This window comes from Motacilla alba, chromosome Z (genome assembly GCF_015832195.1).
Source record: "Motacilla alba alba isolate MOTALB_02 chromosome Z, Motacilla_alba_V1.0_pri, whole genome shotgun sequence".
NCBI lineage: Eukaryota > Metazoa > Chordata > Aves > Passeriformes > Motacillidae > Motacilla > Motacilla alba.
In genome coordinates, this window is record NC_052046.1 from 1,448,628 (window position 1) to 1,476,315 (window position 27,688).

Below are 27,688 nucleotides of genomic sequence, written 5' to 3' on the forward strand. Positions count from 1 at the left end.
ATTTTGTCACCTGTGGATTCAAAGTCATGGAATCACAGAATCGTTTAGGTCAGAAAAGCCCTCTAAAATAAATTCCTCCAGGGTGGCCAAGGCCTCCACTAATTCACATCTTCATGGCTTTTGAGTATGTAAGTGATCAAAAGTCTTTGAAACATGATGACTCCTATTGTTCCATGGTTAAAAGTGTATTTTAGCAGTCTTTAGAGAGCCTTGTTTGTAGCCACGTGTAATGCAAATACAGCTGATGAGTTGGATTGAATACCAGCAACACTTCATTTTCAGAAGCATCCTTCAGGTAAAATGGAAGGAATCAGTTAACTTAGAGACTTTAATGAAAGAGAAATAAATTCTACTGCAGTCCTTAGCAATGTAGTTTGACTTGAAACTTGCTACCCAGAGAGCTTATATTCATATTGCTGAATTCAAGGTGTTTGAAATTTTAGCATGGGCTGGCAGTTATGAAGCATTTATCAAGCATATTTGTTTATTTTTCAAAGCTTGGTTTAATATTTTTATATGAAAAAAAACCTAACAAGAACTCTTCATACAGTTACCCATTTCCGCAAGTGTTTGCATGGATTTTGACTGTCATCCCTGTCAAGATTTGGGTTTCTTTGGTGTGGTGTGAGACGAGTCCCTTTGCATACAAGGTCTGAGTTACAGCTGGGTGTTTTATCTGCTTGAGCGTTGCCAGGCTGAGCAGCAGTGGTGTGCACCGTGGCACTCACAACCTCTCCCTGGCACTCCCAAAGAGAGTTCACTCATGCTGTAACTGACACCATATTTACATGTTACTCTTAAGGCTGTTTGAAAAGGGGATGTGCTTTCCACCTTTCCCCAGTTGTCTTAAAGAGTGTGAAAATTATACAGTATCACATTCTTTAAATTATTTTTGTAGCATTATGGGGGAAGGGACAAAAAAACCCAAACCACCAAAAACCACCCTTCAAATGATTCCAGGAAACTAAATTTTTCAAATGTGAATGCTTCTGAGAACCCAAACAAGTTAGGTTTGCTTTTACACAGCAGCTGTCAGTCAATTTTGGGATTAAAACCAGCTTTTTAACTTGAGTTTACTTCAGTGGTTATAAATTCTTTCATGGGGCCGGAGAAAAATAAACAGTAATTTTTTGGCATTGTTGACTAGAACAAGGAAAAAACCCAGCTATTTTATTTTGCTTGTCTGCCTGGCACACAGTTAAAAACATATTAATGCTTTTCTGACACCTCCCTATTGAAGAGTAATATAAACATCACTGCAGCATCAACATAGGAAAAAAAAGCATTAGCAAACTTTTGAATCTCTGATCTTTAAACTGTTTCTCATGTAATATCAGTTTCTTATTGTAAAGCATCCAAAAATTCCTTTGAACAGAAAATAGTAATCATGCTTTCAACTTAGACCATTTGTATAACAGCTTTTCTTCAGAGATGAAGAATAAACTGAGAACTTCAGTCTTGTTTTCCTCATAGTCACTGAAGCATTCATTTTCATGGGGAAAATCCTGCTTCCACTGGAAAGTTTGGCTGATGGCTCCAACATTCTCAAGTTTGTCAAGCTGTATCTTCATGCTTAGGAGATGGTACCAGGCATGATGCAAGCAGGACACCAGGCAGGCCCCAAGGCTGTGTGTGTACCATGGTGAGGAGTGTGTGGCTCACAGTGGCTTGTATTAGTTAGGAGGGAAGGGGGACTGTGTTTCATGTTCCCCTGCCCTTTCCCTGATTTTCCTGGCTGCTGCTCTGCGGGGATTGCATTGGTTGCATGGAAGCTCAGAAAGTGGTGCCATGGTCAGCAGCCTGGGGAGGATCTCATGCCATGAGAGCTGTGTTTCTGCCTGTGCTGTATGTGACCTGACAGCAAAATGGTGTCTGTGAGCTCCTGACCTTCAGCCACCTCAGCTGGAGTGAACTGAGAGAAGCAGCTCAAGGAGCAATGGGATGGAGGTAGAGCTTTGTTAACAGGTGCACAGTCAGCTCAAAGAAGCTGGGAGTTACCCACATCAAATCCATCAGCTTTTGCTCACTCTTGTCCTGAATATGTTGCCTTTTGTCACCCTTCTTGGTGAATAATTTCTCTTACACAGGTTACAATTCAAATAAGACACTGATGTCTGAATCCCTTCAATGTACTTTGAGTATTTGTTGTAAGTTTAAGTTAGATATTGGGAAGAAATTCTTGGCTGTGAGGCTGGTGAGGCCGTGGCACAGGTTGCCCTGTACCAGAAGCTGTGGCTGCCCCTGCATCCCTGGCAGTGTCCAAGGCCAGGCTGGATGGAGCTTGGAGCAGCCTGGCAAGGGTCCCTGCCCATTGCAGAGGGCTGCAACAGAATGAGCTTTAAGACCCCTTGCAACTCAAACAGTTCTGCAATTCTGTGATACAAATACTAATCCTTCTGTGCTGGGCTTTACTTCTGTCAGCCAGCCTGTGGCACTCCATACCTGCAGTGTTATCCTCCACTTTAATGCCACATCCTGAAGAGAGCAGGAAGACTTCTTCTTGCTGCAGTGTTCCTTGCTCATTATGCAATGCTATGCACGGAGTCATCACAGTCTTTGGTAGAAGCTTAGCAGCAGCCCAAAAAGGATCAAGGATATTTTAAAAGTGGCAGAGTTGTGAATATCAAAATGCTCCAAAGAGTAACAAATCTTCTTTGTATCTCCTTCAGGTATTCCCACCACTTTTCTCATTTGAGGTTTAAAGCATGCATTAATTAATGTGAGGTAAAGTCAGGGAAGGAGCGGCAGGAACACGGAGTTTGTTTGGTCTACGTGTGGGAGTTATGTCTGAAACAGTGCTCTGGTGTTCCTCCAAGGCCACGTACCTTGTTTGCAAACCTGTGCAGATAGAGAATGTAGAGAACTGTCATTGTTTTATGCTGTTAGCTTGTATTTGTCACAGCCATGAGCAGAAAGCACCCAGCAAGATCCCAGCAAAGGAATGAGTAGTGATGCTGTGATGAAGGACAGATTCAACCAAGTCTCTGGCATTTTCTTTGGGAACAAGAAAGAATTTATCCTGGACTTTCCAAAGAACTAGAACATGCAGTAAAACAGGATTCAGACACATTGAGAACAAGTATAATATTTCTTTCATTTCCCCACCTTCCCATTTGTAATTTTGTTTTTCAGTGATGGGATATTGTGCATCCCAGTAAACTCCAAACCCACAGTACTTTCTCCCTGTCACCGAGACATCTGGTTGTGCTGGGGGAGCTAATCAATTGCAGGCGTAGTTGCTATTATAAGGCTGCAAGCCACTTGAAAACTTACCCAGGATTTTGGTAATGAAGGGCCTGAAGTTATTATTTGAGCTTTTTCTTTTTTTTTTTTTTTCCTTTTAACTTCCCTTCAGGGGTCATCAGACTGGCAGTATTTTTATTCTTTTTTACAAGCTCAAATTTTAGACTTTTGAAAGTTCACTTCTGTGTATGTCAAGCTACTTGAATTTCCTGTAAAAATTTTGGAGTTGTGAATTGATTTGTAATAATATGAAAGTGAACAAACATCCAGGTTAATTGTGTCGGAAAAGTTGGTATTTAAATAGATCAGAAACTCAGGGCTCATCTAGGGTTGGGGCACATCTGCCATTTTGCTATTAGAGCTGATATGTACTGTTAACATTCAGTAAGACTATTAGTCACATTTATGTAGATAACTTTTAAAAAGAATTTTCAACTCAAAATGAAGAACGGTTTAGAACTTGAGAGTGACGTTCAGCCCTTGAGGAGACGCACCCTATAGCTCCAATTGAAAACCCCTCCTTCACAGCCTCACTGATGCCAAAATCTAACCAATAATGAATGATTTATCATTCTGTATTTGGCTTTTTCCTGTTGGAAGGGTGGGGGCGAGATCCTCAACTCCAGAATATCGAGTCACTCCTAGCACTTGGCTCTGAAGCACATAAACAATGCGGACTGTTACAAGTCCCATCCCAACGCCTGTATTACACGGCCATGTGTTCTCAGAGTTCCTAGAGCCTGATGTCAGGCATGTGCTGGGGCTGGTGTATTTTCTGATTTTCTGGGGGTCTCACATGCAGCTGGGGAGGCTGTGCCGTGGCCTGGGCTCGCAGCGCAGTCTGGCAGCACCGGCGTTGCGCTGGTCGCGCTCGACTGGGCGGCGATAAGCAAAGAGACAGTCTGGCTCCTTCCAGGAGCCTCTCGGTCATGTCTGAGCACTCGGCAGTTCCCAAAGCCTCTGGCTGACTTTCCCCTGTGGACCGTTCATTTATCAGGAAATGGAATTGGTTACAGGATTTCGCGCGCTGCCAAACCTCACTGACGAAATCGGCCCCGTTCCTGCTCTCAGAAGTAGGAAGAATGTGTTAACTCTTTGTGCTGACACTTGTTTTTAGTTCTTTTGCTGAAAAAAAACCAGGTTCCTTCCTACTTTTAAGGTTTCTGGAAATTGCTGACACACTCTCACCCTTTATGAATATACTACTAATGCAGGATAATTTTGCCTATTACATTTAGCTCTTTGCATCACAGTTTTACCACTGTATTTATAAGTATTATTTTAGGGCAATTGAGCTGTGTTAATGGGAGATTTGCCTACTGAATTCAGTGTGTTCTTGCTTCAAAAAATGTCTTCTGAATTAGAGAAGTGAAAATTAAGATTTTATAAAAACCTAAACAATGCTTTGTTGTTTAAGGGATGCTTTAAAGCCTAAGTTACACATATAACATACACATTCTGGTTAAGCTTGTAGGAGCTTAACCAGAATTGAATAGAAATATGTCTTTAATTATGCATATAGGATGACAACAAAAAATCAAGTGCAGTTCTTTCTGAGTGTTGCTGGTTTTGCATATAGTTACAAACCCAGCTGTATAATGGCAAGGTAAACACCACTCTTTTTAGATGCTATTTGGAGGTCATTGTCTTTCATTATGGATCAAGTTTTCAGCGAACTTTAAAAAACAAATGCACTTTTAAAAATGCAAATGCATTTTTTTTGTGACTTACCAGACTCCAGGCCACTCTGAAGTTTGCAAGGCAGAGCTGGTTGTCAATCACTGAATCAGCTGGGTTGGAAGAGCCCTCTAAGACCATCAAGTCCAGCTGTTCCCCCAACACTGCCAAAGCCACCATTAACCCATGCATCAAGTGCCACATCCACACAGGTCTTAATCCCCTCCAGGGATGGGCGCTCCACCACTGCCCAGGAAAGCTGTGCCAGGCTGGTCAGCCTTCTCAGTCAACCTAAACTTGAGCAAATTCTCAATTGTGCAAATTGCACTGAGAAACGAAGACCCATTTTGGTTTTATTAATTTATTTATATTGATAGGAGCTAGTCCTGGGAATTTTTCGTTTCTCCAGTGGTCAACATCTGTTTCTTAAGACCCCCTAATTTTGTCCCTAATTATCTGGGCCTACTCCTTTTGCAATGCTTTTTCTGTGTCACACACTGTATCTGTGTGCTTTAGAGGGGATGGAGAAATGACCATTTGCAAGTTGTCTGCTGGTGGATGCAGGTGTCTGTTCCTGTACCACTTGAATCATTTCAGTTTGTGCAACGATGTGTTGCACTGGGAGCATGTCTCTCATAACACATCAGTCTGTTTTAATGCAATCAATAGTTGTAACCTCCCATGTATGAAATTACTAAGCCCAGAGGTAAAGCACAGTGGACATATGGTAATTATTATGTCTGGAAGTGATTGCTGCATTAATTGATAGCAGTAGCAAGTAATGCAGCCTCACTTAATTTCATTGCTTCTTATAGAAAAATCCCGTAAACAGAATTTTTGCAGTCTAATATGGTAGTCTCCTTTTTATTATGAGCAAATCACTGTGGAAGTATTTAGAGCTCTCTTAGCTTAGTGGCAATTTGTGATCCTTTGTTCCACAAACAAAAAGTGGCTGAAAACATCTCGTCCACAACCTGTGAATGCACCGTGTAAGCCTCATCTGCGCTCTCTGAGCTGTGGTTGGTGTTGCAGGAGCTGCCTGGGGCTGGTGCCAGAGAGGGACCCTGCTCATGGCCTGCATCCTGCAAGCCTGAGCCACTGCAGGGGAGGATAAGTGGGTGATTTGGCCTCATTACCAACATGACTGAGGCTCGTAAAATTCAGATGTTTTCCAAGCTGTGTCTGCACCTCAAGTTAATGTAAAAATATTACAAATTTAGCATTCCTTGCTTTTAAAAAATTGTGGTTTAGTAGTGTAAATATAATTTTCCATTTTAAAGTAGTGTGTCATAAATACTCCTGAGGATCTCAGAATGTTGGTCCTTTCCACTGTGAACAAGGAAGGCCATGTTAGCTAATGGCTGTGCATGCTTGGAGATCCCTCATGCTATCAGTGAAAGGCTGATGATGATCAAGGCCATCAGAGTGCCAGTAACACTCAAATCTGTTTGCATTATGCGTTGAAAAATGAGTGAACCTGTCACAATCCCAAAAAGACCTTTACTGTCATCTGGAGAAGCTCCAACTAGAACCATGGTTTGGGTTTAGAACCAAGGCAATGGTTTGGGTTGAAAAGGCTTAATTCTCATTCTGCCATGGGCAGGGACACCTTTCACTGTCCCAGGTTGCTCCAAGCTCCATCCAGCCTGGCCTGGGACACTGCCAGGGATCCAGGAGCAGCCACACCTGCTCTGGAAGATCTGAGCCAGAGCCTCACCTTTCTTCAGTGCTTGCTTAAAATCTTAATTTTCTTGAATACAAACAAGATAAAGGACTGGCTGAAAATAGACTATTTTGGAGTAATAGAGAGTAAAATATAATGTAGGAAAGCCTTACATGTAGGATTCTCAGAAGCACTGGTTAGGGTTTCACTGGCATCAGGGTTATGTTGACAGCTGTAGTTTTAAAATCAAGTATGTTGCCTGTTTTTATTCTCTCCTTTACATCTTGCTTGTAATTAGATTACAGTTCTCTAGGAAAGATGCATCCTGTTTGTACAGAAGGCTTGTTTGTCTTACTGAAATCCAGGGAAGCACATTTCATTCCAGGATGAAGGAATGCATCAGAAATGGGTATTGCACAAGAATCCAAGGTAGCCTGGGAGGGTGGTGCTTGGGTGAGTGACTGGAGTGCAGTGATTCTGCAGTTCAGGAATGAGGTGCATTGGCCAAGATGAGAATGAAGGGTGGGCTAGCGCAGGACACTCCTATTCCCAAGCTGCTGTCTGCATGGAGACTAATATTTACATGGAGGCTTACTGGCTGTCCCCTCCACCCCTGAAGATTATTCCAGTTACCTTCTGGAAGCTGCATTCTGGATTCAGTCACTTCATTCCCAAGTCATTGCTTTCTTTGCAAAGCTCAACAATTGCATTGGAATGAAATCACCTTATCCTGGATTTGCCATAGCTGCTTCCAAAGACCTATTCCATAATACTGTTACACAGGTTAGTCTCCTGCAGAAGGCTGGGCAGTGTTTTGGCTATCCCAAACCAGTTTAAAAAAAAAAGTTTCAACAAAAATGTGCAGACAACAAGGTCGTACCTGCCCAGCCAGGACTACCATGGACTAGATAACAGTAAAAATTGAATTGTATAAAGCAAATGTAATAAAATTAATACAGTAATATCTGCTGGGATTCTGAGACTTAATTCTTCAAACCAATAAAAATGGAAAAGGGAACACAAACCAATTCTAGCAGCAGGTTGATCAGCAGTGCAGGAGTTTGCTGTTTCTCTCCTCATCACCTTGCCGTGACTGGGGTTCCCTTTGCCACTCTGCAGAGCTGTAACTGCAGTCACAGCCCTGTACCCAGCTGAGCTGAATAATGCCTCAGCCTTGGCTGTGGCACTCTGTGGGTTGTAATTAACTAGCTCCCATTAAGGCAACAGATGAAAATTCATGCAGTTACATGCAAAAGCTTTAGAAGATGGAGTAGTGTCATGTAACAAGAGGTGTTAGAGGAGGTTTTATTTCTTTTTTTGCTCAGGATAAGGGTAAAATTTTTAAACTAAAAGAAGGTAGAATCAGAGTAAGGTATAAGGAAGAAACTTTTTATAAGGAAGGTGGTAAAATACTGGTACACATTGCCTGGGGCGGTGAAGGATGCTCCATCCCTCAAGGTGTCCAAGGCCAGTTGGATGGGGCTTAGAGCAACCTGGGATCTGCCCATGGCAGGGGGTGGGTGGCACTGGATGAGCTTTGAAGGGCCCTCCCACACCATTCTGGGATTCTATGACTCTATGAAATAATTATGTAATTCTTTATGCTACCTGTAGAGAGCAGAAAAATATTTCTGTAAGGGACACAAGGGAAATATACTGCAAAGATCTTCTGCTTCCTTGGATCAGGAGAGTATGGTTGTGCTCTGCTGGGGACAGAGTCAGGGTGAGAGGGACCCTTTCAGCATCTTCATCTCATACCCAGTGCAAGGTGCTCCAGCTGGTTCTCAGCCATGTTGGGCTGTGATGAGCAGAAAACATTGCTGTTAGGAGTGAAGTTTTGGAGGAGAATAACGTAACTGGTGAAATTTTCTAACTGTCATCCATGATGAGGAATGTATACCATCCGGTTGCTGTCCATATGGAACAGCATCCTTGCACAGGGCATTAAATGGTGAGGGGCTGATGTTAGGTGCTCTGCAAGCTTTGTGGAGGGGAAGGGTCAGGAGGTGACACACAAACTCCAGCCAACTAAAGGGAGTGTGGGTTGCCAAAAGAGATCAGTGAAATATTTCTTTATCCACAGCTGAACTCTGGCCTTTCATTGCAATGTGAAATAACCAGAGAGGTTAGCAATAAGCTCTGATTTTTCCATGTGAGCTCTTCAGACACTGCACTGGCTGTCCGTGCATCTATTTTAACTTAATTGTGCAATTTAAAAATAAAGTAGTAGTCCCAAAATTTAATTTTTTGGTGGCACTTAGAAAGATAGGGTAATTTAAACTAGGGGAAGAATGTTTAGACTAGATATTAGGAATGAATTCTTGACTATGAGGGTGGTGAGGGCCTGACACAAAGTTTCCCAAAGAAGCTGTGGCTGCCCCTGGATCCCTGGCAGTGTCCAAGGCCAGGCTGGACAGGGCTTGGAGCAGCCTGGGATAGTGGAAGGTGTCCCTGCCCATGGCAGGGGGTTGGAATGGGATGAACTTCAAGGCCCCTTCGAATCCAAACCATTCTACAATTCTCTGATTCTCTTACTTTGTGGGGAAGAAGGGCACAAGTAAGAGACTTTGAGCAGAAAAAAATTAAGCTTTACACAGATTCTAACATGGAACAGTCTGTCTTTGTGTATCTGCTGTTTGACACCAGATATGTTAGATTGACTGATTTCATTGGTTCAAGGAAGCTGCTACAAGGAAGAGATACCAAGTACAAGGCAGAAAGCAAGCTCTGGAGAAACAGGAGGATGGGAAAGCAGTGTGAGAGTTTCCAAGTTGCTCCCCATGGCAACAGAGCTCTGACCTGGGTAAACAACTCTCTGCATGTGTACATTTTTCAAAGCTACTTCCATTCTCCTAACTGCTGGCCTGCCACATCATTTGAACTCTCTTAACCTTCAAGGGTGATCCCATTTTTTCTGAAAGAGAGCACAGAGGAGCTTCCTTGCCCAGAGCTGCAGAGCTTTGGCTTTGCAGGAGATTGGCAGGAGCCCCACACTCATGAGCAGCACAAAACTCCCTGTCCAACACATCTTACAGGAGGGCTCCCATCCAGAGCCCAGCCCCTACTCACTTCAGAGCTGTACAATTGCTCAAGCTAAATAACATTCCCCAAGTTTCCCTCCCTAGAAAGCCTCCCTATACTTTTATTACATTTTTTGCTGTGACTAAATGTGCTTCACATGTGTTGTGCAGCCTCCCCTCACTCCATTGCATATGTTGTGAGTCCAATGAAAAGTACAGTGCCAAAGGCACTGCATTCGCATGACGTGTTGTTTCCAAATATCTTGCAACTTTGGTCAAAATAAAGTAAAATTACACTGAAATGCCCTGACCCCTTTCTTCCCCTGCTCAGTTGAAAACTATTTCCAACCCGTGGTTTCCTTTTCTACTGCAAACCTTCAGTGTAGGCAGAGTAGCTGAAAAGTATAAAAAGTTGCATTTAAAATGAATTTATTAATTTCTTTGATTAATAAAGTCCCACATTATCCCCCCCTCCATCAAGAAAAAAATATTAACTGCTTTTTAAATAAAGTGTAAAATAATGTGTCAGAGGCCAACAACTTTATCCCAAAAGGTGCAAAATTTAATGAGTTATGACAACTAAGTACAAGATAAAGGGAGAAAAAAATCATGTAACTTCTAATTATACTGATCCAATTGCTTTTCCACTTTTAAGGTTTAGCTGTCTTTTCTGAATTAGTCTTTTGAATTAAGTTTCCATAATATGTGGCAGATTGAGAAAAACAGTCCTCAGATAATTTTTGCCCTGGATGACAGATGAACTAGATAATGGAGTATAATCTCTTCCATTTTCATGATTTTGACACATTTTCACTTCTGTGTGTATGTTTAAATCAAGGAATCAAAATAACTTTGAGTACAGAATATAAATCCCAGACAAAATTACAGCTTTCATTGCAGTGTTGGGTTAAATGTAAACAGCAGGAATGTTACAGATATCTTCTAATTAAATGCATAAATCAGAGGAATGTCTTGAATGTTTACAGCAACTGCACCAAGAAGTGAGAATGAGGAAGAGATGTACTTTGTCAGCTGATGGCTGTGTCCGCTGCATTCCCATACAGAGTTTAATTTTGTCACAACCTTTGATACAAGTTGCAAAGCTCCTCTCCAGTTGATTTACGGGCTGTTTGTTCCTGCCGAGGATGATTAGAGATGGGAATGGCTTTTCCTGGCCAAGCAGGGGTTTTCTCATATCTATCATCACTGCTGGAGACTCTGGTGTTAGGATTTGGAGGGCAGCTGGTTTAGACCACCCTGCCTTTTTTGTAGCTGTAGATGTTCTGGGCTATCAGATGATGGTATTGAATCTTAAATCCACGTGGCTTTAGGCTGGGTTTATTATAAGATTTTAATTCTAAACCGACAATCTGTTGAGCTCACAAACAAAGGCTAATTTTTCTTGACTGTGTCCTCATGTTGACTCTTGTGCCTTAACAAACCCTACTATGTCCCTTCTACCCAGGTTTTCTCTTTGCCCTTTAAGTTGGAAAAGCCCTCTTTGACCATCGAGTCCAACCATTTCCCAGCACTGCCAAGGCCACCACTGACCCATGTTCCCCACAAATGCCACATCCACATGGCTTTTAAACTCCTCCAGAGATGGGGCAGCCACAGCTGCTCTGGGCAACCTGTGCCAGGGCCTCACCACCCTCACAGCCAGAAATTTTTTCCTAATATCCCATCTAACCCTGCCCTCTGGCAGTTTAAAGCCATTGCTCTGATGTTTAAGCTGTGGGGAGAGCAACCAACCTGTGGATTATGAGCTGAGGCTGGAGGACAGGCACTGTAGCAGTGGGGTGAGAATTTCCCAGCTTGATGATGCTGTAGCAGCAGCATCCAAAGCTCCACAAGGGAGATTTCCCTTCCTTCGCTGCAGCATGTGAGCTATCAAAAACCACAGCAAAGATAGTTTTTATGGATGGGAAACCAGAGGCTGGATAGTTCTGGGTAGTTCACTGAGGGAAGGTCCCTCGAGTCTATGGGAGACTGGCAGCTCCAAAACAGAGAAGGAAATTTTGTGTTTGTGTAGTAGAGTGGGAGGAGAGCACAGGCCTTCAACTTACATGTAGCCCTTGGTGTGAGAACCACGAGATCCAAGTGGTGCCTGTAGCTCTGAGCACAGCCAGGCAGCAAAACTTTATTTGAATTCCTGGTGCTTATCTGCCCCACCAGGGCTTGCCAAGCTCCATCCTCCTGAGCTAAGACCAGCAAAGCCTGATTGTTGTCACCAGGGTAAACAGAGCTGGCCTGAGTGCACAGGGAGGAAGGGGGCAGATACGTTCAATAACAGAGGAACATAACAGCATTTCTGAAAGAATTCCCCAACCTGTGGTCGGGAGTTCTCTGGAAATGTTTGATTCATGTCCTAAAGACAGTCTTTACCAGAATAAGTCTTAATACAAGTGAAGTGTCAGTGAAGGCAAACAAATATGGAAATGCTGCATCTAAAGCATAGTGAAACAGAAAACACAAGTAATTTTCATTCATTATTGAAACAGCAGCTCACCTGGGGCCCTTTTTCAGATTGAGGTGATTGTTTGCATTAGGGAAAAAAATGCAGTTTCACTATAGGAGAGTGCCACTTCTTACATACAGATCCCTTTTGGTTGCAATCTGCTCCTGTACTCAGACAGTCAAGGAGATTGCACAGTTGACCAGGTTCAAGATTTGTAAAGATGTCCTAACACCTTGAAGGAATCCTTGTCCTGCTCATACGTAGCCTTTCTCCTTTCTACACACTGCTTGCCTTTATCATTTATAAAGGCGTGTTTTCAATACCTAATTTGAAATTGCTATTGCAACTTTCATTATTATAATGGAATGTAGAATAAAATATAGCATAGAATGAGCAACCTAAAAATCCATTTCAGAAAAGGCATCCTGGTTATTTGTTGAGGTCAACTTAACATAACCCCACTCCCCTGATTTTGGTTTGTCTTCAAGGACTCTTGGCATTAGGGCAATTTTTTTTTTTAGAAAGCTGTGAAGTCCACATTCACAAAATTACTGTGTAAACGCACACATTTGGCACCAGCTCCTTGGCTGGCAGTCCTGGCAGAGATAAGGCTGCAGTCTGGCACTCAGTGCTATGGCTGGAAAGGTTTTACTGTCACTTGACATTTCACTCCTCAAGACAAATAAATGGGATTTCCTGCATGCAGCGGGGCAGCACTGCTCATCTCGCAGCACAGCCTGTCTTTTTGCAGAGGCTTGAAATACTTCAGAAGGGAGTATATCCACTGGGGTGTACATTTTCCAGTTTGGGGAGATTAGGGAGCCAAAGGTCTGCCGGCTCAATAGGGTGTTAGTCAGCACGTCCTGAGCTTCAGGCAGATAAGGGTCCACTTCCTAGGCTGCCCTGATCTGAGAGTTAACAGTTGGTGACAGTGAGTCTGTCTCTGTTCTTAAGTCATTGTTATAATTTTTTGTAATATTTACAGGCCTGGCTCTCTCAGATTAAAAAGTACAAAATCAAAAGGAGGTCTTCCTCCGTGGGCGCTGGGGGTGGGGGAGGATGTTTGGGCTTGGCATGCGGCCCCACCGCCGCGCGGGGTGGGAGGGACCGGAGCAGGATGTCGGCGCGGGCCTCAGCTCTGTGGCTGTTGTGAAGGAAAACTCAGACCTTGTCTAATGACCTTCCAGGAGCCCTCCACACCAGGAAATATGCTGTAAATGTCGGCCCCCAGGATGCAAATCAAAGGTGTTAAGCTCAGCTGGGAGAATGGACTTTGTCTCTCTGGCTGATGCATGAAGCCAAGGCCTAGGCAGTGCATCAACCCTTGTACAGTGATAACGGAGAGAAGCGTGGTCCCAGTTGTCCAAAGGAATGTTCTTTTTGGCTTGGCGGGATGTTTTGGAGGCAGCATTGAACCAAAATGTAGTGAAAGCATGTCTGGGACCTCATCACTGGAAAAGTATGCAAACTGAATCACTGTGCTCTTCTCCTGCCACCTTTTGTGTTGGGGGAATATGGTCTACACAAATAAATGAGAAAACAAAACAACAGTGACATAGTAGTAACTCTAGATTTGGGGTGAAAGAAACAGGCAGATGAAAACAGCATTTTGATCTCTCAGTGCTTTGTGGTTCTGCTGGATTATCCCAAGACTGTATTAGAGCAGAGAAAAGTCATATAGTAGTTTGCAAAAGGAAAAATCTTAAAACTGTGAAATTAGTGGGGTTTATACTGTCAATGCGCTTCGGTCCCTTCCCAGCTCAGATGCTGAAGAGCAGAGAGGGGAGTGCTGGAAATTCCACAGATGGGTCACAGTCTCCATCAGCAAGAGCAGTGTGGGACCGAGTCAGATGACAAAATCTTCAGCTCCTTCTCTAGGGTAGAGGAAGAAAAACCTAATCCTAGGCATGACAATCCTACAGGGAAGAAAAAAAAAGTGAGGAAAGGGTTATATTTGTGTATTACTGGGTCAGGATATGTTCATTCTCCATACAGGGTTCCTGAGGTGCATCCCTCTGGCATCAAGGCAGAGTGCCAGAGTGATCATGGCTTCTGTGGCTTACCAAAACATGAAAGTCCAGTAGTTTCCTTCACTGTCACATGTATATCCAACACCTTCTGTTCGTTTTGTGTTGCTGATTGCATGGCACACACCATGGTGAGAGTTTTCTAGTTTTATTTGCACAACTGTTGGATCTTTGGTGGGAGTCAAAGTCGGGCAGCAGGGAGAGGTTTATCTGGGGTTTGTTTCAGGACGGTGGGATGGTGCCGTATTCTAGGTGGGGCAGCCATCCGTGATGTTATCTGGAGCACAAAGCATTTCCATGATAAACAACATTCCTTGTATTTTAGACTAGTCTGCTATCAAAGTCAAAACAACTGCTCTGGCTTAAACAGTAGCACTCGCTGCTTGAAATGTAAAATATGTAATTGGCTGTAAGATTTGTCTAGAGCAGATTCTCCATGTCTTTTAATATATAGCTACACATATTAGTGTACATTCATTATTCAGCAGGGTTATTTTCTGTAAAGCTTCCATCATTCGTGCACTTCATAGGCCCTTTAAAATCATTTCCAGTGGGTTTTTCCTTATTGTTAAAAAAAGTTTAATCAATTATATCAATCAGACTAAAAGTGTATAACTCACTTTTCAGAAAATAATTAGCAGATGGTTGTCTCTGACATGAGAAGTGGAATATTGTTGGGCATTTATAGTATTGGCTTTGTGTTTAAAAAAGGCTGATGAAGGGAATATAGATCTGTCATTTTTATCCAGAAGTTGAAGCAGACTTTGTCCAGATACACAACTTAATTCTTTTCTAGTGCCTTCATTTACAATATCTCCAAGAGGAGACTTTGCCTTTCCCAACTCTACCTCACCCTCCTTTGAGTTCTTCCACATTGTTGCAAATAAACAAATTCCCTGGGAAGAATTATTCTGGTCTTTGGCAAGTCCTGAACCCTAAAAAACCTTTCTTGTTTTGTATAAGGATTTCCCACTGAACAGGTGATACTGGGGCTCTGAGAGCACCATGAGCTTTTTCTGGAGGGTGCAAGCATCTCAGGATCTCACAGATCACAGAATCACAAAATCATTTGGGTTGGAAAAGTCCTCTAAGACCATCAAGTCCAACTATTCCCCCAGCACTGCCAAAGCTACCACTGATCCACATCCCCAAGGGCACATCCACACAGCTTTTAAATCCCTCCAGGGATGGTTATCTGCTCCAGATCTGCTTGACTGCAGAACTGATCTTCCCCTGCCTTCTCTTGCTTCCTAGACTTTCTAAATATATTTTCTGTCTTCTGCAGAGTGATGCAAACAGTGCGTGTGCATGTATGGACTGAGGACAACTTGAACTTTTGCCCAATTAGGGACCTTCAAAGAGTTGTTCCTCATGAGATGTTCCCAACTGATTTATTGCTGCCAGTTTCTTAAACTTTACCTTTTGCGCACTTGAAAAGTGGCAGAATTCGTAGAATCAATGAATCACTGAATGTTTTCAACTGGAAGGAGCCTTAAAGCTCAACTTGTTCAAACCCCCTGCCATGGGCAGGGACACCTTCCAGGTTGCTCAGATCTCACAAAATTCTGGAAAGAAAAAAATACGGCCTTGAGTCAGCTTTGTTTGGCAAGTGAGTGGTGCAGGATTTAATTCTGAGACTTCAGAATTTATGTATTTCTGCTAAAGCATTATGGTCTTAACTGTGAGTTGAGGCATCTAAAATCTAGTTCTAATCTTGTAACCTTCTGTTAGCAGGTCTATAAGTCTTCTATACAAAGGTGTCAGTGATGAGTGATTTCTAAACTCACTTCAGTTTTAACAAAAATGTTTGCTGAAAACCTGCTGTTTTTTGTGGTTGTGTAAAGCCTTGCACGTTAATCTAGAGAAGAATGGCTTGCAAGCTGAAGCACAGGAAGCCAGGGCTTAAACTTATTTGCATCTTCCTTACCAGTGGTAAAAATAGGGACTTACTGTTATGAAATGTGCATTTTCTGCAAATCCCATGATAGGAAAGGCTTATATGTCTGCTTCATATCCATAAAAGTTTTGTGAGTTGATAGACTCATCCCCATTTGTGCTTTGGTGCCCTTTAATGCCACTGAGAAATGGGTTCAGGGATTATTCGGGTTTTCAGATTTTAATTCCCTAAATTCAAAAACACACAAAGGATTTTACTTATTTGTCTGAGTGATCAGTGTATGTACATAACAAGTGCTTGAGCCAGGTCAGGACCAGAACTGTTTTTGTCAGTTGGGTCAGTAGCTTTGTTCCTTCCATGTGTTTAACTCTCTTCTTGGTTATTTTTTTTTCCAATGTAAAAAACATCCTTTGTTTGAATTGTTGTCATTTTTTGCTCAGACCTGTGTTCTTTCTTCTAAAAGGCCACTATATTTTCTGAGAATTACCATTCGTTCAGGTTAAGCCCTGAAGTGAATGAAAGTTCTGGTTTTTGTTGATGGTACCTCATTTACACGTCCTGCCTTAATCCTCATGCTTCAAGTGTAATTACATACATCAATCTCTTTCTTTTCTTTTTATTTGTAACATGTATTGTATTTTCTGCAGTGTTGCAAATGTCCTCCTTGTGTTCCTGTTGTTTTCTGTCTCCGTGGTCTGACAACAAGTCTGGCTCCTGGCTGTTGAGCAGTCCTCTTGGAAATGTTCTAGAAAGATCTGTGTCCATGTAGGCATCATGGCATAGAGAACAATCCTGACAGGGAAAGCAAATTCTAGTTAGAGCTGTAAATCCTTGAACTGTGACAATAAATGTATAATGCATAAAATGTATGTAGAGATTAATGATACTTAACAGTGTGTGATATGTAGGTTTGGTTCAGTGTTTCATCTTGGTTATCTTTTCCTCCCATTCCAAAATTTCTCCAGGTGGACACAGGATCTCTGAAGCTTAGCAGGGATCCCCTTTTTTTTTTCTCAAACTAAGGGATTGAGAGATTTTCACAGAATCCTACAATAATTTGGGTTGGAAGGAAGCTTAAAGCTCATTGCATTCCAATCCCTTGCCATTGACAGGGACACGTTCCACTGTCCCAGGCTGCTCCAAGCCCTGTCCAGCCTGGCCTGGGGCACTGCCAGGGATGCAGGGACAGCCACAGCTGCTCTGGGCACCCTGGGCCAGGGCCTGCCCACCCTCCCAGCCAGCAATTCCTGCCCAATATCCCATCTGGGCCTGCCCTCTGGCCCTGGGAAGCCATTGCCTGGCTGCTGGCCCTGCATGCCTTGTCCCCAGTGCCTGGGCAGCTCTCCTGGAGCCTTCTCTGGTGCAGCTGAACAGCCCCAGCTCTCCCAGCCTGTTTGTTTCCGATGCTGTCTAAATGTAGCCCAGAGTCCTGGTGTTTCTGATGTGGAGCCCAACAGATCCTGAAATACCAGATACCTGACTTTGTCCTAAGCTCAGATATATCCATTTATACAGTGCTTTTGGAATCTGTGCAAACAACAGCCTGGTACGAAAACAAAAATGGCACAGTTTGTGGCTATTGACATTTATCAGCAATATTTCTTTCTTGGAAGGAAAAGAGACAAGTGTGTATGTGTTTGTGTCTCTGAATTTCTAGGACTTTAAAGTTCTCATTATTTGCCATTCTATTCCAGACAGAAAAGCAGTCTTCTGATGGTACCCTGCAAAGCTTTGTGCCCTGGCAGGCTTGCCACAAATATTTAACTCATTTAACTAATTGTGTTTTTACCAATAATTATCTAGGCAGAACTGTTTGATTGATTTTTCCCAAAATGACCTGGCTTCTCAGTACTCTATAAAAAAATTGGTAATTGCTGAACTCTGACCAGAGGCACGTCTGCTTCTCTGGCAGTAGTTCACATCTGACACTGAAAATCCACTGCTGAGCATTTGTTTTCCTGCAGCTGTGGTTGTACAAACCTTTACTCAAAGTGATCTAAAAACAGAAATCACATCTCAATGAAACTTGCTGAAACAGTTCTCTCTCTGTAGATTAACTTCCCTACCTCCTGGACCTGGACGGTTGTGACCCATTAGAATGTGGGTTAATGTCCTATGGAATTTTACTCCCTCGGAACAATGTTGTTGTCTACTACAGCTTGTGTACTTGCTTAAACTTTCATAATTCTATTATTATAAATAATACTGTATTTAATCTAGATTTATTAAATAATATGTAATATACTTATTATATTTAGCTTGTGCACAGATGGTTTTGAACCTCTTATTGCCGTGAGTTTTGTATTTCTTTTTCCACCTCCCTGCCATGTTCTGAGCCCCCATTTTCTTCACTGTCTTTCCGTTTGCACCTATTCCTTAGGCAGATTTCTGAACAAGATGTGTGGCTCACACTTAGTCTAGCACATTTCCTGTTTGCTTCCTTCATCTCCCCACCATCATCCTCTGTGCTGTGAGCCCGAGGAGGAGATAAAGATGGTATCAGGCAGGTGTGGTGTAGCCCATACAGATACTTCACCAGGGCCACACACTTTCTGTCTGCAGTCAAAGAGAAGCACCGCAGACACGAATAGAACCCGAGAAAGATGAGAACTTTCTCATCTTTCCCCATGAGAACTAAGCAATTGCAAAAATTCAATCTGTCAGTATCTTGGAGCAAGCACTGAGACATTTTCTTCCATGAATTGTGGTCTGATAAAGAACTCAAGTCCTTGTATTTATATAACACCCAAATATATCGATGTTTCCATATGTACCTGAGTATCCATGATTGTTGAGTTGTTTTAGGATCCTTGGCCATTAATTTGACTTAGATTGGAATTTTGAGGACCAGATTTCCAAGTGGTGTTGAGGACTTGGCAGTCAAGTACAGGTGTCATTCCTCTGCCCAGAATCTTCACAGATTGATATGTTTGGTGCAAGGCAGGTTTATGGGTGATCTTTGTTGGGGTGAATATTCATTATAGACTCTATAATAGAGGCTTGGTACAGTGCTGAACCTGAGCCCTTTTTTTTTCCCCTGCCATTTGATGTATTTTGCTAATGAGGTCCAATCCTACAGATGCTCTGCAGGCAATACTGCTATATTTAGCAGAAACAATATGAAACACATAATTTGCCATCAAGTCATTAGGTTACCCAACAAGATTCATGGTAAGGTATTCAAACACAGAGAAATCCCATTTTCAGAAAGACTTTGAAGCTTTGGATTGATGTAAAGTTCACATGAATTTGACTCTCAAATGTGTTCAGACTCCTTTGAAAGCAGCACTTCTCTGCTCAAAGAGTTGCCTGCTTTTGAAAATACTGACTCGTGCTTGATTGCTGTTTCAGAAACCAGAGTTTCCAACCAGAACTTGAGGAAAAGAGGGTTCTCCAGTTTTTTATTAATCCAGCTCTTTAATTTCTTTATTTTCCACAGTGACTGCCACATTTCTTTGACGAATTCTGCTTTTGATACAGCAGAACATCTAGATCAGGGAAGAAGCAAAGACTTTGCTCTTAAAGCAGCTCCATCTGCCCTTGCCTGCGTTATCTGAGTGGAGATCATCCACTGGCATAACACTGTAGCCCCAGAGCAGCTCTGAGGGTTCATTTAGAGGGAAGGGGATGTTTTATTTAATGTATGGCTCAAGCCTTATAGCTCAGATGCCACTGAGCTGCCTGGAGCAGGGCCAGGTGCACTGGCCGTGATGTTCCCTTCCTCAACGTTAACTGAAAAAAAACCAAACCAAACCAAACCAAAAAAAAAAAAGAAAAACACTCAACAAAACTCCCCAGTGTTGTTGAACTTCTGTGGTGGAGGAGTTACTGCAGTGCAGTTCTGTATCTGTTCATAGGACTTCCCGTGGTTTTTCATCAAATCATGTGATTGGCAATGCAGACAGTCTGCAAAGCTCTCGGTCTGGCTCGTTTGTACCCTTGTCCCAACCACGAAATCTGACTTCTGCTTTGTCTGGCAGAAGAAAACAAGATAGGGTGATGTGGTGGGGTGATTCACTGGAGCTGATAAGTGGTGTCTCTATTTAAACTGTGCCGTTCAAACCGTAATGTTACCTCTGTCTGTCACGTTTTCGAGGACTCTCTCAGGCTGGTTTCTTTTAAACTATCTGGGGTTGTCTGTCCCTGTATGGGGTGGCAAGAAATGCAAATAATGGCTCCAATGGACCTCTTTATGTCAAGGCAGGGAGTTCAGTAATTTAAATACTGAACATTGTTGTATATTGGATCAAAACAGGGTTTGGGTTGGGAGGGACCTTAAAGCTCATCTCATTCCGTGCCCTGCCATGGGCAGGGACACCTTCCACTGTCCCAGGCTGCTCCAAGCCCCATCCAGCCTGGCCCTGGACACTGCCAGGGATGCAGGGACAGCCCCAGCTTCTCTGGGCACCCTGGGCCAGGGCCTGCCCACCCTCCCAGCCAGCAATTCCTGCCCAATATCCCATCTGGGCCTGCCCTCTGGCCCTGGGAAGCCATTGCCTGGCTGCTGGCCCTGCATGCCTTGTCCCCAGTGCCTGGGCAGCTCTCCTGGAGCCCCTGCAGGCCCTGGCAGGGGCTCGCAGGTGTCCCTGGAGCCTTCTCTGGTGCAGCTGAACAGCCCCAGCTGTGCCAGGCTGGCTGCAGAGCACAGGGGCTCCATCTTTCCATACCATCCATCCATGAAACAGGACAATGAAGTAAAAAAAGGGATGATTCATCCCATGCCAAAGCTTTTCCTCTATCATTAAGATTGCCGTTTAAGATGCCTTACATGGCCTCTCTTTTTAAGTGGTGCTAAAAGTCTGGTTCATTGGACTGTCACCAGCTAGGGTGCCAGTGTCTTTCCAGAAGTAAGTTGAACACAACAGCAGCAAGGCAGAAGAAATTTGATTTGTGCACTGCAGGTTTGACATGCCACTTTGGTAATTTTGTTAGCCATGATAAAGTCCTCACCACTGCTGCCTGGGTTATTTCTGGGAGTGCCCTGAGACCCATGTGGCCTGGTTGCTTTACAGTGTCACCTCCTGTGTGTCTGCAGCACACAGTGAGGGCCCAAGGCTCCTGATCACTCATTTGAAGCAGGACATACAGGAGACAAGTGGCACAAATATGAATTTAAACATTCCTTGGACTGTCACCTGAAAATCTTGAAAAGCTTTTTGAAAATCTTAAAGATTTTTGTCATCGATCAAGCTTTTCACATGGTGTTTAAATCCTGCTGTTGCAAATTGTTATAAAGTCATTCTCTTAAAGAAGAAACTTTTGATGCTTTTGTTTGTTAACAAATTCTGTTTTCAGTGAACACCCTGTTAGTGAAACAGTGTGGGTGTTTTTTTATCTCAACAGTGGATGGCTGCCATGGTTAATCTTGCAAGTTACGTCATAGAATCATTGAGGTTGGAAAAGCCCTCTAAGATCATTGAGTTCAAACATTAACTCAGCAGGACTGTGCTCACCACTAAACCATATTCCCAAGTGCTGCATCCACACCCCAAAGATGCTGGGGCAGTTCTCTCCATGCTGGGCCTCTAGGATTTCTCGTTTTAAATTAATAAGAAAACATGGCCAGCACACAGCTGTGGATCATTGCAGTCATCTAAAAAATGTGGGTTTGAATTGCTGGCCTGGAATTCTAATTTTTATGTCTCATCAGCAATTCATTGAGCTGTCCTGAGCCTGCTGTTCAGGTGGACCCTCAAAAATCCATCACTCCTAATGTTATCTACATTCTTTTTATATAGACTCAATCAAAACTGTGTGTATGTAGTGGCACTGTGTATTACTGTTCTCCTTAAAAATCTCATTCTCCTTGTCTGCATTTCCAAGACACCCCTGCAGGCTGTTCCAAGCACATGTTGAGTGTCAGAGAGTCCAGGCTGACTGCAGTGAGTTACAGCCTTTAATCTGAAATTGATTATTAAATTGCTACGGTACAATTGCAATAAATGGCAACATTGATCAGCCTGAAGAGAGGCTGAATAATAAAATCAATGCGTGGCTTATTGCCTGAAAATACGAATGCTACCTGAGCCATTTTATGCTGCCCTTCCAGCTGAGACATAATGGGATAGTAAGACCTGAGCATCTCAGATGCAGCTGTTGGAATTTCTGATGTAATTTTGATGAAGGTGTTTTTTAAGCTGCACAAGAGCCCAAGAACGGTCCCAGGCTACTGCCACGAATGTTGGCAAAGCCAGTGGCTACATCTGTGACCTGAAGGTGAAAAAGAAAGTTGTGTTTAATTCCATTCAAATTGGAACCTTGAATCACATTCCCCTCCTTCCCTCCCGGAAGGGCTACCATGGGCTGCACCCCTGGGGTGAAGAGTGGCAGCTGTGGAAGACTTTCCTCTCTGGCTGGAAGTGTTGCCATGCTGTCATCGTGAGGCTGAACCATTCATTCTGCTGATGCAGTGCTGAACAGAACGTGCTCCTGTCTACACTCACCACAAGCCAGGAAGTTTTGGAAGGAAGTGGGGAAGATTACGCTGAGGATAAGCAGAGTAGAATGTCAGGGCTTTTTTAAACAAAATAAATACTAATGAAAATATACATGAGGGCTTGGTTGGGGGGGTGGCAGAGGGGGAAGACAGGGACAACTTCAGAACTGGGAGCCGAGTTGGGAAGGGATAGAGAATGTCAATGAAAAGGAGGATCTCACAAGGCTGGTGAGAAAAGAGAGGTTAGGTGAGTACAAAAGAGAAAAGTATGCTAAAGAGAGAGGATAAGGATGCAGTGGAAGGGAGTTGGCATGGCAGTAGCCTGGGAGATTGGAAGTGGGACGTGGGGGTGAGTATGGGTCTAAGGTCCCTAAGAATGAAAAGCCAAAGTGATGCAAAAGATTAAACAGGCTGGTCAAAACAGACTTGGAGAAGAGAGGTTGTAGAGAGGTGGTAGAAAGTGGTTTAGATGCACAGAACGGTTGTGGGAGAGTTCTCTGCCACAAACTGCATGTCTTACACAGGAAATTAAACTTGCTGATGTACCTTTGAGATTCTGGGCTTTGAACTCAACAGGAGTTAGGTGCAGAAGAGCCTTTAACAGTCTTACCTTTTGGCTACCTCAGTTCCTTGAGCAGAGATAGTGCAGAATCCTTTAGGTTGGAAAAGGCCTCCAAGATCTTGGAGTTCAGCTGTTCTCCCAGCACTGCCAAGGCCACCACCAACCCATGTCCCCAGGTGCCACATCCACGTGTTTCTACAACTTCTCTACAAGTGTGCATGTTTTCTGACTCCAAGAGTACAAATAACATGGGAGCACTGAAGTTAAATACCTAACCCTGAAAACCAAGTGTCCGAGAAATGCCCCCTCAAAGGAGACTGATCCAGCCAGAATTCTTGTACCCTTAAGGCAAGGAAACAGGACACTGAGCTCAAGAAATAGGATAGGGAATCCCTTCATTATTAATGGGCAAAGAGGCTCCTTAGCCATTGCTGTGCTTGTTCTGATCATGTCACACAGAGGAGTTTATTCTTAGTCTTAGCCACAGCCTTATAAATAATAAAATGGGTCATGTTTTATCTTACCCCAGTGATCACTGTAATGCGGCTTTTGCCTGAGACTCTGCCAAGCTCAGACACAGGCAACATTTAGAAGTGGATAAAGTGAAGAGCAGAATACAAAAGTAGACTCAGCTCTTTCCAATAGACACACTTACCAAGAGTGAATCTGGTGGGTTTGCAGTGTGCACTGCTTTGGGAGGGAAAAAATGAGAAAAATGGGAACTTGAGGTTGCAGCATGTCTGTCTCTTCTCTCTGGTGACTGGGGACAGGACCCAGGGAACAGCTGGAGCTGTGCCAGGGAAGGTTAGGTGGGATATCAGGGCAAGGTTCTTCCCCAGAGGGTGCTGGCACTGCCCAGGCTCCCCAGGGAATGGGCACGGCCCCGAGGCTGCCAGAGCTCCAGGAGCCTTTGGAGAGCGCTGCCAGGGATGCCCAGGGTGGGAGTGTTGGGGGTCTGTGCAGGGCAGGAGCTGGGCTGGGTGATGCTGGGGGGTCCCTTCCAACTGGGAATATTTTGTGATCCTATGATACCATAAGCTGTGTTTATGCTTTCAGCCTTTTCAGAGTATTCTCCTGCTGAGGAGCCAAGTACAACTAATTGCAAAATGTTTTTTAAGGGAAAACGCAATAAATATGTTTGTACATGCACAAGCAAGAAGGCTTTTGAGGGGCTGCAAAAACGAGTTTTCCTTAAAACCTTTGTGTTTCATAAAGGATTCACGTGTTTAGTCTGTTAACAGGTAAATGGATTGTGACCAACAGTAAAAGGCTCGAATACAATATGCTATTGTAGCATTTGATTCACGGAAGAAATTATAAATGTTCTCTTTATCCCATAAATATTTTCCTTGGGTTCTAATGGTTTAGTTCCTTCCATTATTTTTTTCACCAAACCTCTTTCTTCAGTGTTTATGTGGGCTGTGTGTTTGTAAGCAGACATGCAAACCTGCCCTCACTGTACTCTGTCTTCTTGTTGCAGAAGTTCCCCGAGCTGAAGTTTAAATACGTGGAGGAGGAGCAGCCTGAGGAGTTCTTCATCCCCTATGTGTGGTCCCTGGTGTACAACTCTGCTGTGGCTCTGTACTGGAACCCCCGTGACATCCAGCTCTTCACCATGGACTCAGGCTGAGGGACGCCCTGCCAGGCCAGCCCCACTCCATCTTACAGGAATTGAACCTCTGCACCCCTTCCAACCCGACCCCCTCCAACTGCCCCCTATGACCCCAGAGCCAGTGTCCAGCCCAGCCTCACGCTGGGGCAGACTGGTGTGGGGCACTGATGGCTTGTAGGCAACCTTGTGTTTATATTGCGTAACCTAGAGCTTGTTTTATGAAAATGAGGCCTTACACATGGGGTATGATGTTACTACCAACCACAAACCTGATCGTCCTTTTAACTTAACAGGCTAAATGAGATTGCAGGCTTTGATTTGGAAGCAGTGTTTGTATTTTTTGGCTCTTTCGAGTGGGCAGCTTCCTTGGGTCAAGCTTTTTGTGGTCTCTTGGATGCTGCCATGGGGTGCTCGGTACCTAATCCCTGTTTCCACTCACAGCCCTTCGTTTCTGAGGCACTGTCAAGGCTGCAGCCCTTAAATTGCTGTCTACGCTGTCATCCGAGGGAACTAAGCAAGCAGCATCTTAATCAGGTTAGCTCCCAGGCAGATTCAAAACACTTGATTTAGATGTTTGTGGGAGGATTTTCAATAGCAAGTCTTCTGTTGTTGTTGTTGTTTGACTGACAAATACTCTCCAGAGGGCAAGAAACACCTGCTTTCAGAGTCAAGTCCCTTACAGACTTGTTTTTCTGTGCTCCTGTGCGAAATTGTTCCTGGAAATTGAACGTGTAAGGAAAGGGGGGGAAAAAAAGTCCAAAGAAAATAATTACAAGATTGTAAAATAGACCAGTGTCCTGTAAATCTGTGCGTAATGGTGACAGTGTGTTTTGGGGATCCTTGACAAAGCTCTGTGTTGAAAACCTCCTCTTGGCTTTTAAAGTTTTATGGCAGAAGTATAAATTTATCTGAATGTAGAATACTACTCTCTTTTTTGGTTATTTTCAAGTGCCCTTTCCTGATATACCTGTTTCCGCAGTGGGAAAAGCGAAAGAAGTGGTGTGATTTTGAAAGAAATCTCATTTTTCAAAGTGGGGATCATATATTTGGGGATGCCTGTTGCACACACGTGCACCCACTCTCCTCGTCCCACGTGCTGCTGTGTGGGGGACTGTCAGCAGTGCTTTGCATGCCAAAACCTCAGTTTCAAGGAATTAGTTCTTGAAGATGCGTGGCAACCCTCTGTATTCACTGCCTGCTCCAGCATGTTCTGTTTGTTGACCTGAGGAATCGGGTGCGTTTGCTTTCAGAAAGTCCTTTGAATGGCTTTAAATAGAACTTCTTGCACCGTTTCATCCCTCTGAAGGATGTGCTAAGATTGTACTTTCCTTTTATCTGCTTATTTAGAGACAGAAGTCCATTTGAGTCCTACACAAATGGAAATGCTGGCTTGTTAAAAAAAAAAAAAAAAAAGCTTTCCAAATTTATTTAAATATAGCTGCAAAGGGATATATAGAGCCCATGAGCATTTAGGACTTTGAAATGGCAGAAGCTTTTGAGAAAAGACAATGGTAAGACTGGAGATGCAGTGTTTTCTTAGGCAAGTAGGAGAAATTCATGAACCATGACTGAGCTGCACATAAGTTGATCTGTATTTTGGATTTATTCTGTTTTGTTTTGGTCTTTGAGCAAACGTCAAAAGGGGATAACTATTCTTGGTTACTGTAGTGATTTGTAATTTTGTCTTTATTAAAAGACTAAGAGTGTTTGTGAGTCAACAGGGCTGCCCAGATTTAGAAAGGTCAGTCTGAAGATGCACTTTTAAACCATGGATTCTAAAGCTGCTGGGCTGGCTCAATGTTCATCTGTTTTCAACACTCTGGAGTGAGCAGAACCAGAGAGGCCCTTCCAGGGCAGACACTGCTCAGCCAGGTGTCTGAAAGGGCTTTTTGCAAGAGAGGAGCACATGAAGCAGCAGTCTGACAGGAAAGGTCCAACAGCTGCTGAACCATCACCGGCGTCGCACAGAAAATTCCCTCTCGCCGTCCTCCCGTTGTGGTGACACTGAGGTGCAGAGGGTTTGTTCTGATGGCGTAATTTCCGTGTGTGTTTCATGAAATACCCTGCTCCTGGGTCCCAGCTGGTTTGGAACAGCTGGAGTTACCACCTGAAGCCGAAACAGCAGAGCCAGACCAAGATTTAGGCAGAAATTCACGCTGGCCCCATTGGCTCTCCCAAGAGCTGGAGCGTGACGGGGGCCTGGCAGTGTCCTGACATCTGCAGTCTGGTACAGTCACAAATACTCTGTTTTTCCTTCACCTTAGGGATCCTTTTCATTACTTTGTGTGAAAGATTTATTATGCGTAATTACAAAAATAAAAAAAGATGAAACTGTAAATACAAGGTGGTGTGGTTTGTGTCGTGGGTGTTGGCGTGGTCATCAGGCCCAACCTGATGGAGGGTTTATAATGTCCTCCATGATGTGCAAGTAAGAAGAATGTAATTTTAGTTGTTGTCTAAAGTAAATCAGTGTGCAAGTCAGTGTCTGGTAAAGGAAGGAACATGTCATGCTGCAGTGTCACGTGGAATGTCACCTCTTGCCAGGTCAGCTGTAATGGTGTCAGTGGCCGTGGCCTGGAGGGCGCTGGCAACGCGCAGCCATGGGGGCAAGCAGAGGAGGGACAGGGTTGTCCACACAAGACCAGAGCTGATGTGTTGCTGCACCCTCAGATTCCCTTTTCTGTCCATTTCAGCTGATGGTGTCTCTGGTTCTGGGGTGTGGGGTGGGTGTTGCACCAGGACCTTCTCCTGACCCCACTCATATTTGGGGTGCCCTAACTGTGGCCTTCCAGTACCTGCATGTACTGACAGGAGAGCTGGAGAGGGATTTTGGGAAGGGGCCTGGAAGGACAGTAAAAGGGGGAATGGCTTCCCAGGGCCAGAGGGCAGGCCCAGATGGGATATTGGGCAGGAATTGCTGGCTGGGAGGGTGGGCAGGCCCTGGCCCAGGGTGCCCAGAGCAGCTGTGGCTGCCCCTGCATCCCTGGCAGTGTCCCAGGCCAGGCTGGACAGAACTTGGAACACCCTGGTCTGGTGAAAGGTGTCCCTGCCCATGGCAGGGAGTGGAACAAGGTGGGTTTTAATGTCCCTTCC

At 43.8% G+C, this 27,688-nt stretch overlaps 1 protein-coding gene across 9 annotated transcripts in view; it reads left to right on the forward strand.

Annotated features, from left to right (window-relative positions):
• The window catches only part of DYM (dymeclin), a 209,227-nt gene extending 182,294 nt beyond the window's left edge, over window positions 1–26,933 (forward strand). For all 9 annotated transcript variants that reach the window (XM_038125822.1, XM_038125824.1, XM_038125827.1 and 6 more), the window contains one exon: window positions 24,464–26,933. In XM_038125822.1, the coding sequence (XP_037981750.1) occupies window positions 24,464–24,613 (150 nt within the window). In that variant the 3' untranslated portion in view covers window positions 24,614–26,933. The remainder of the gene's footprint in view (window positions 1–24,463) is intronic.
• Window positions 26,934–27,688: the final 755 nt, after the last annotated feature.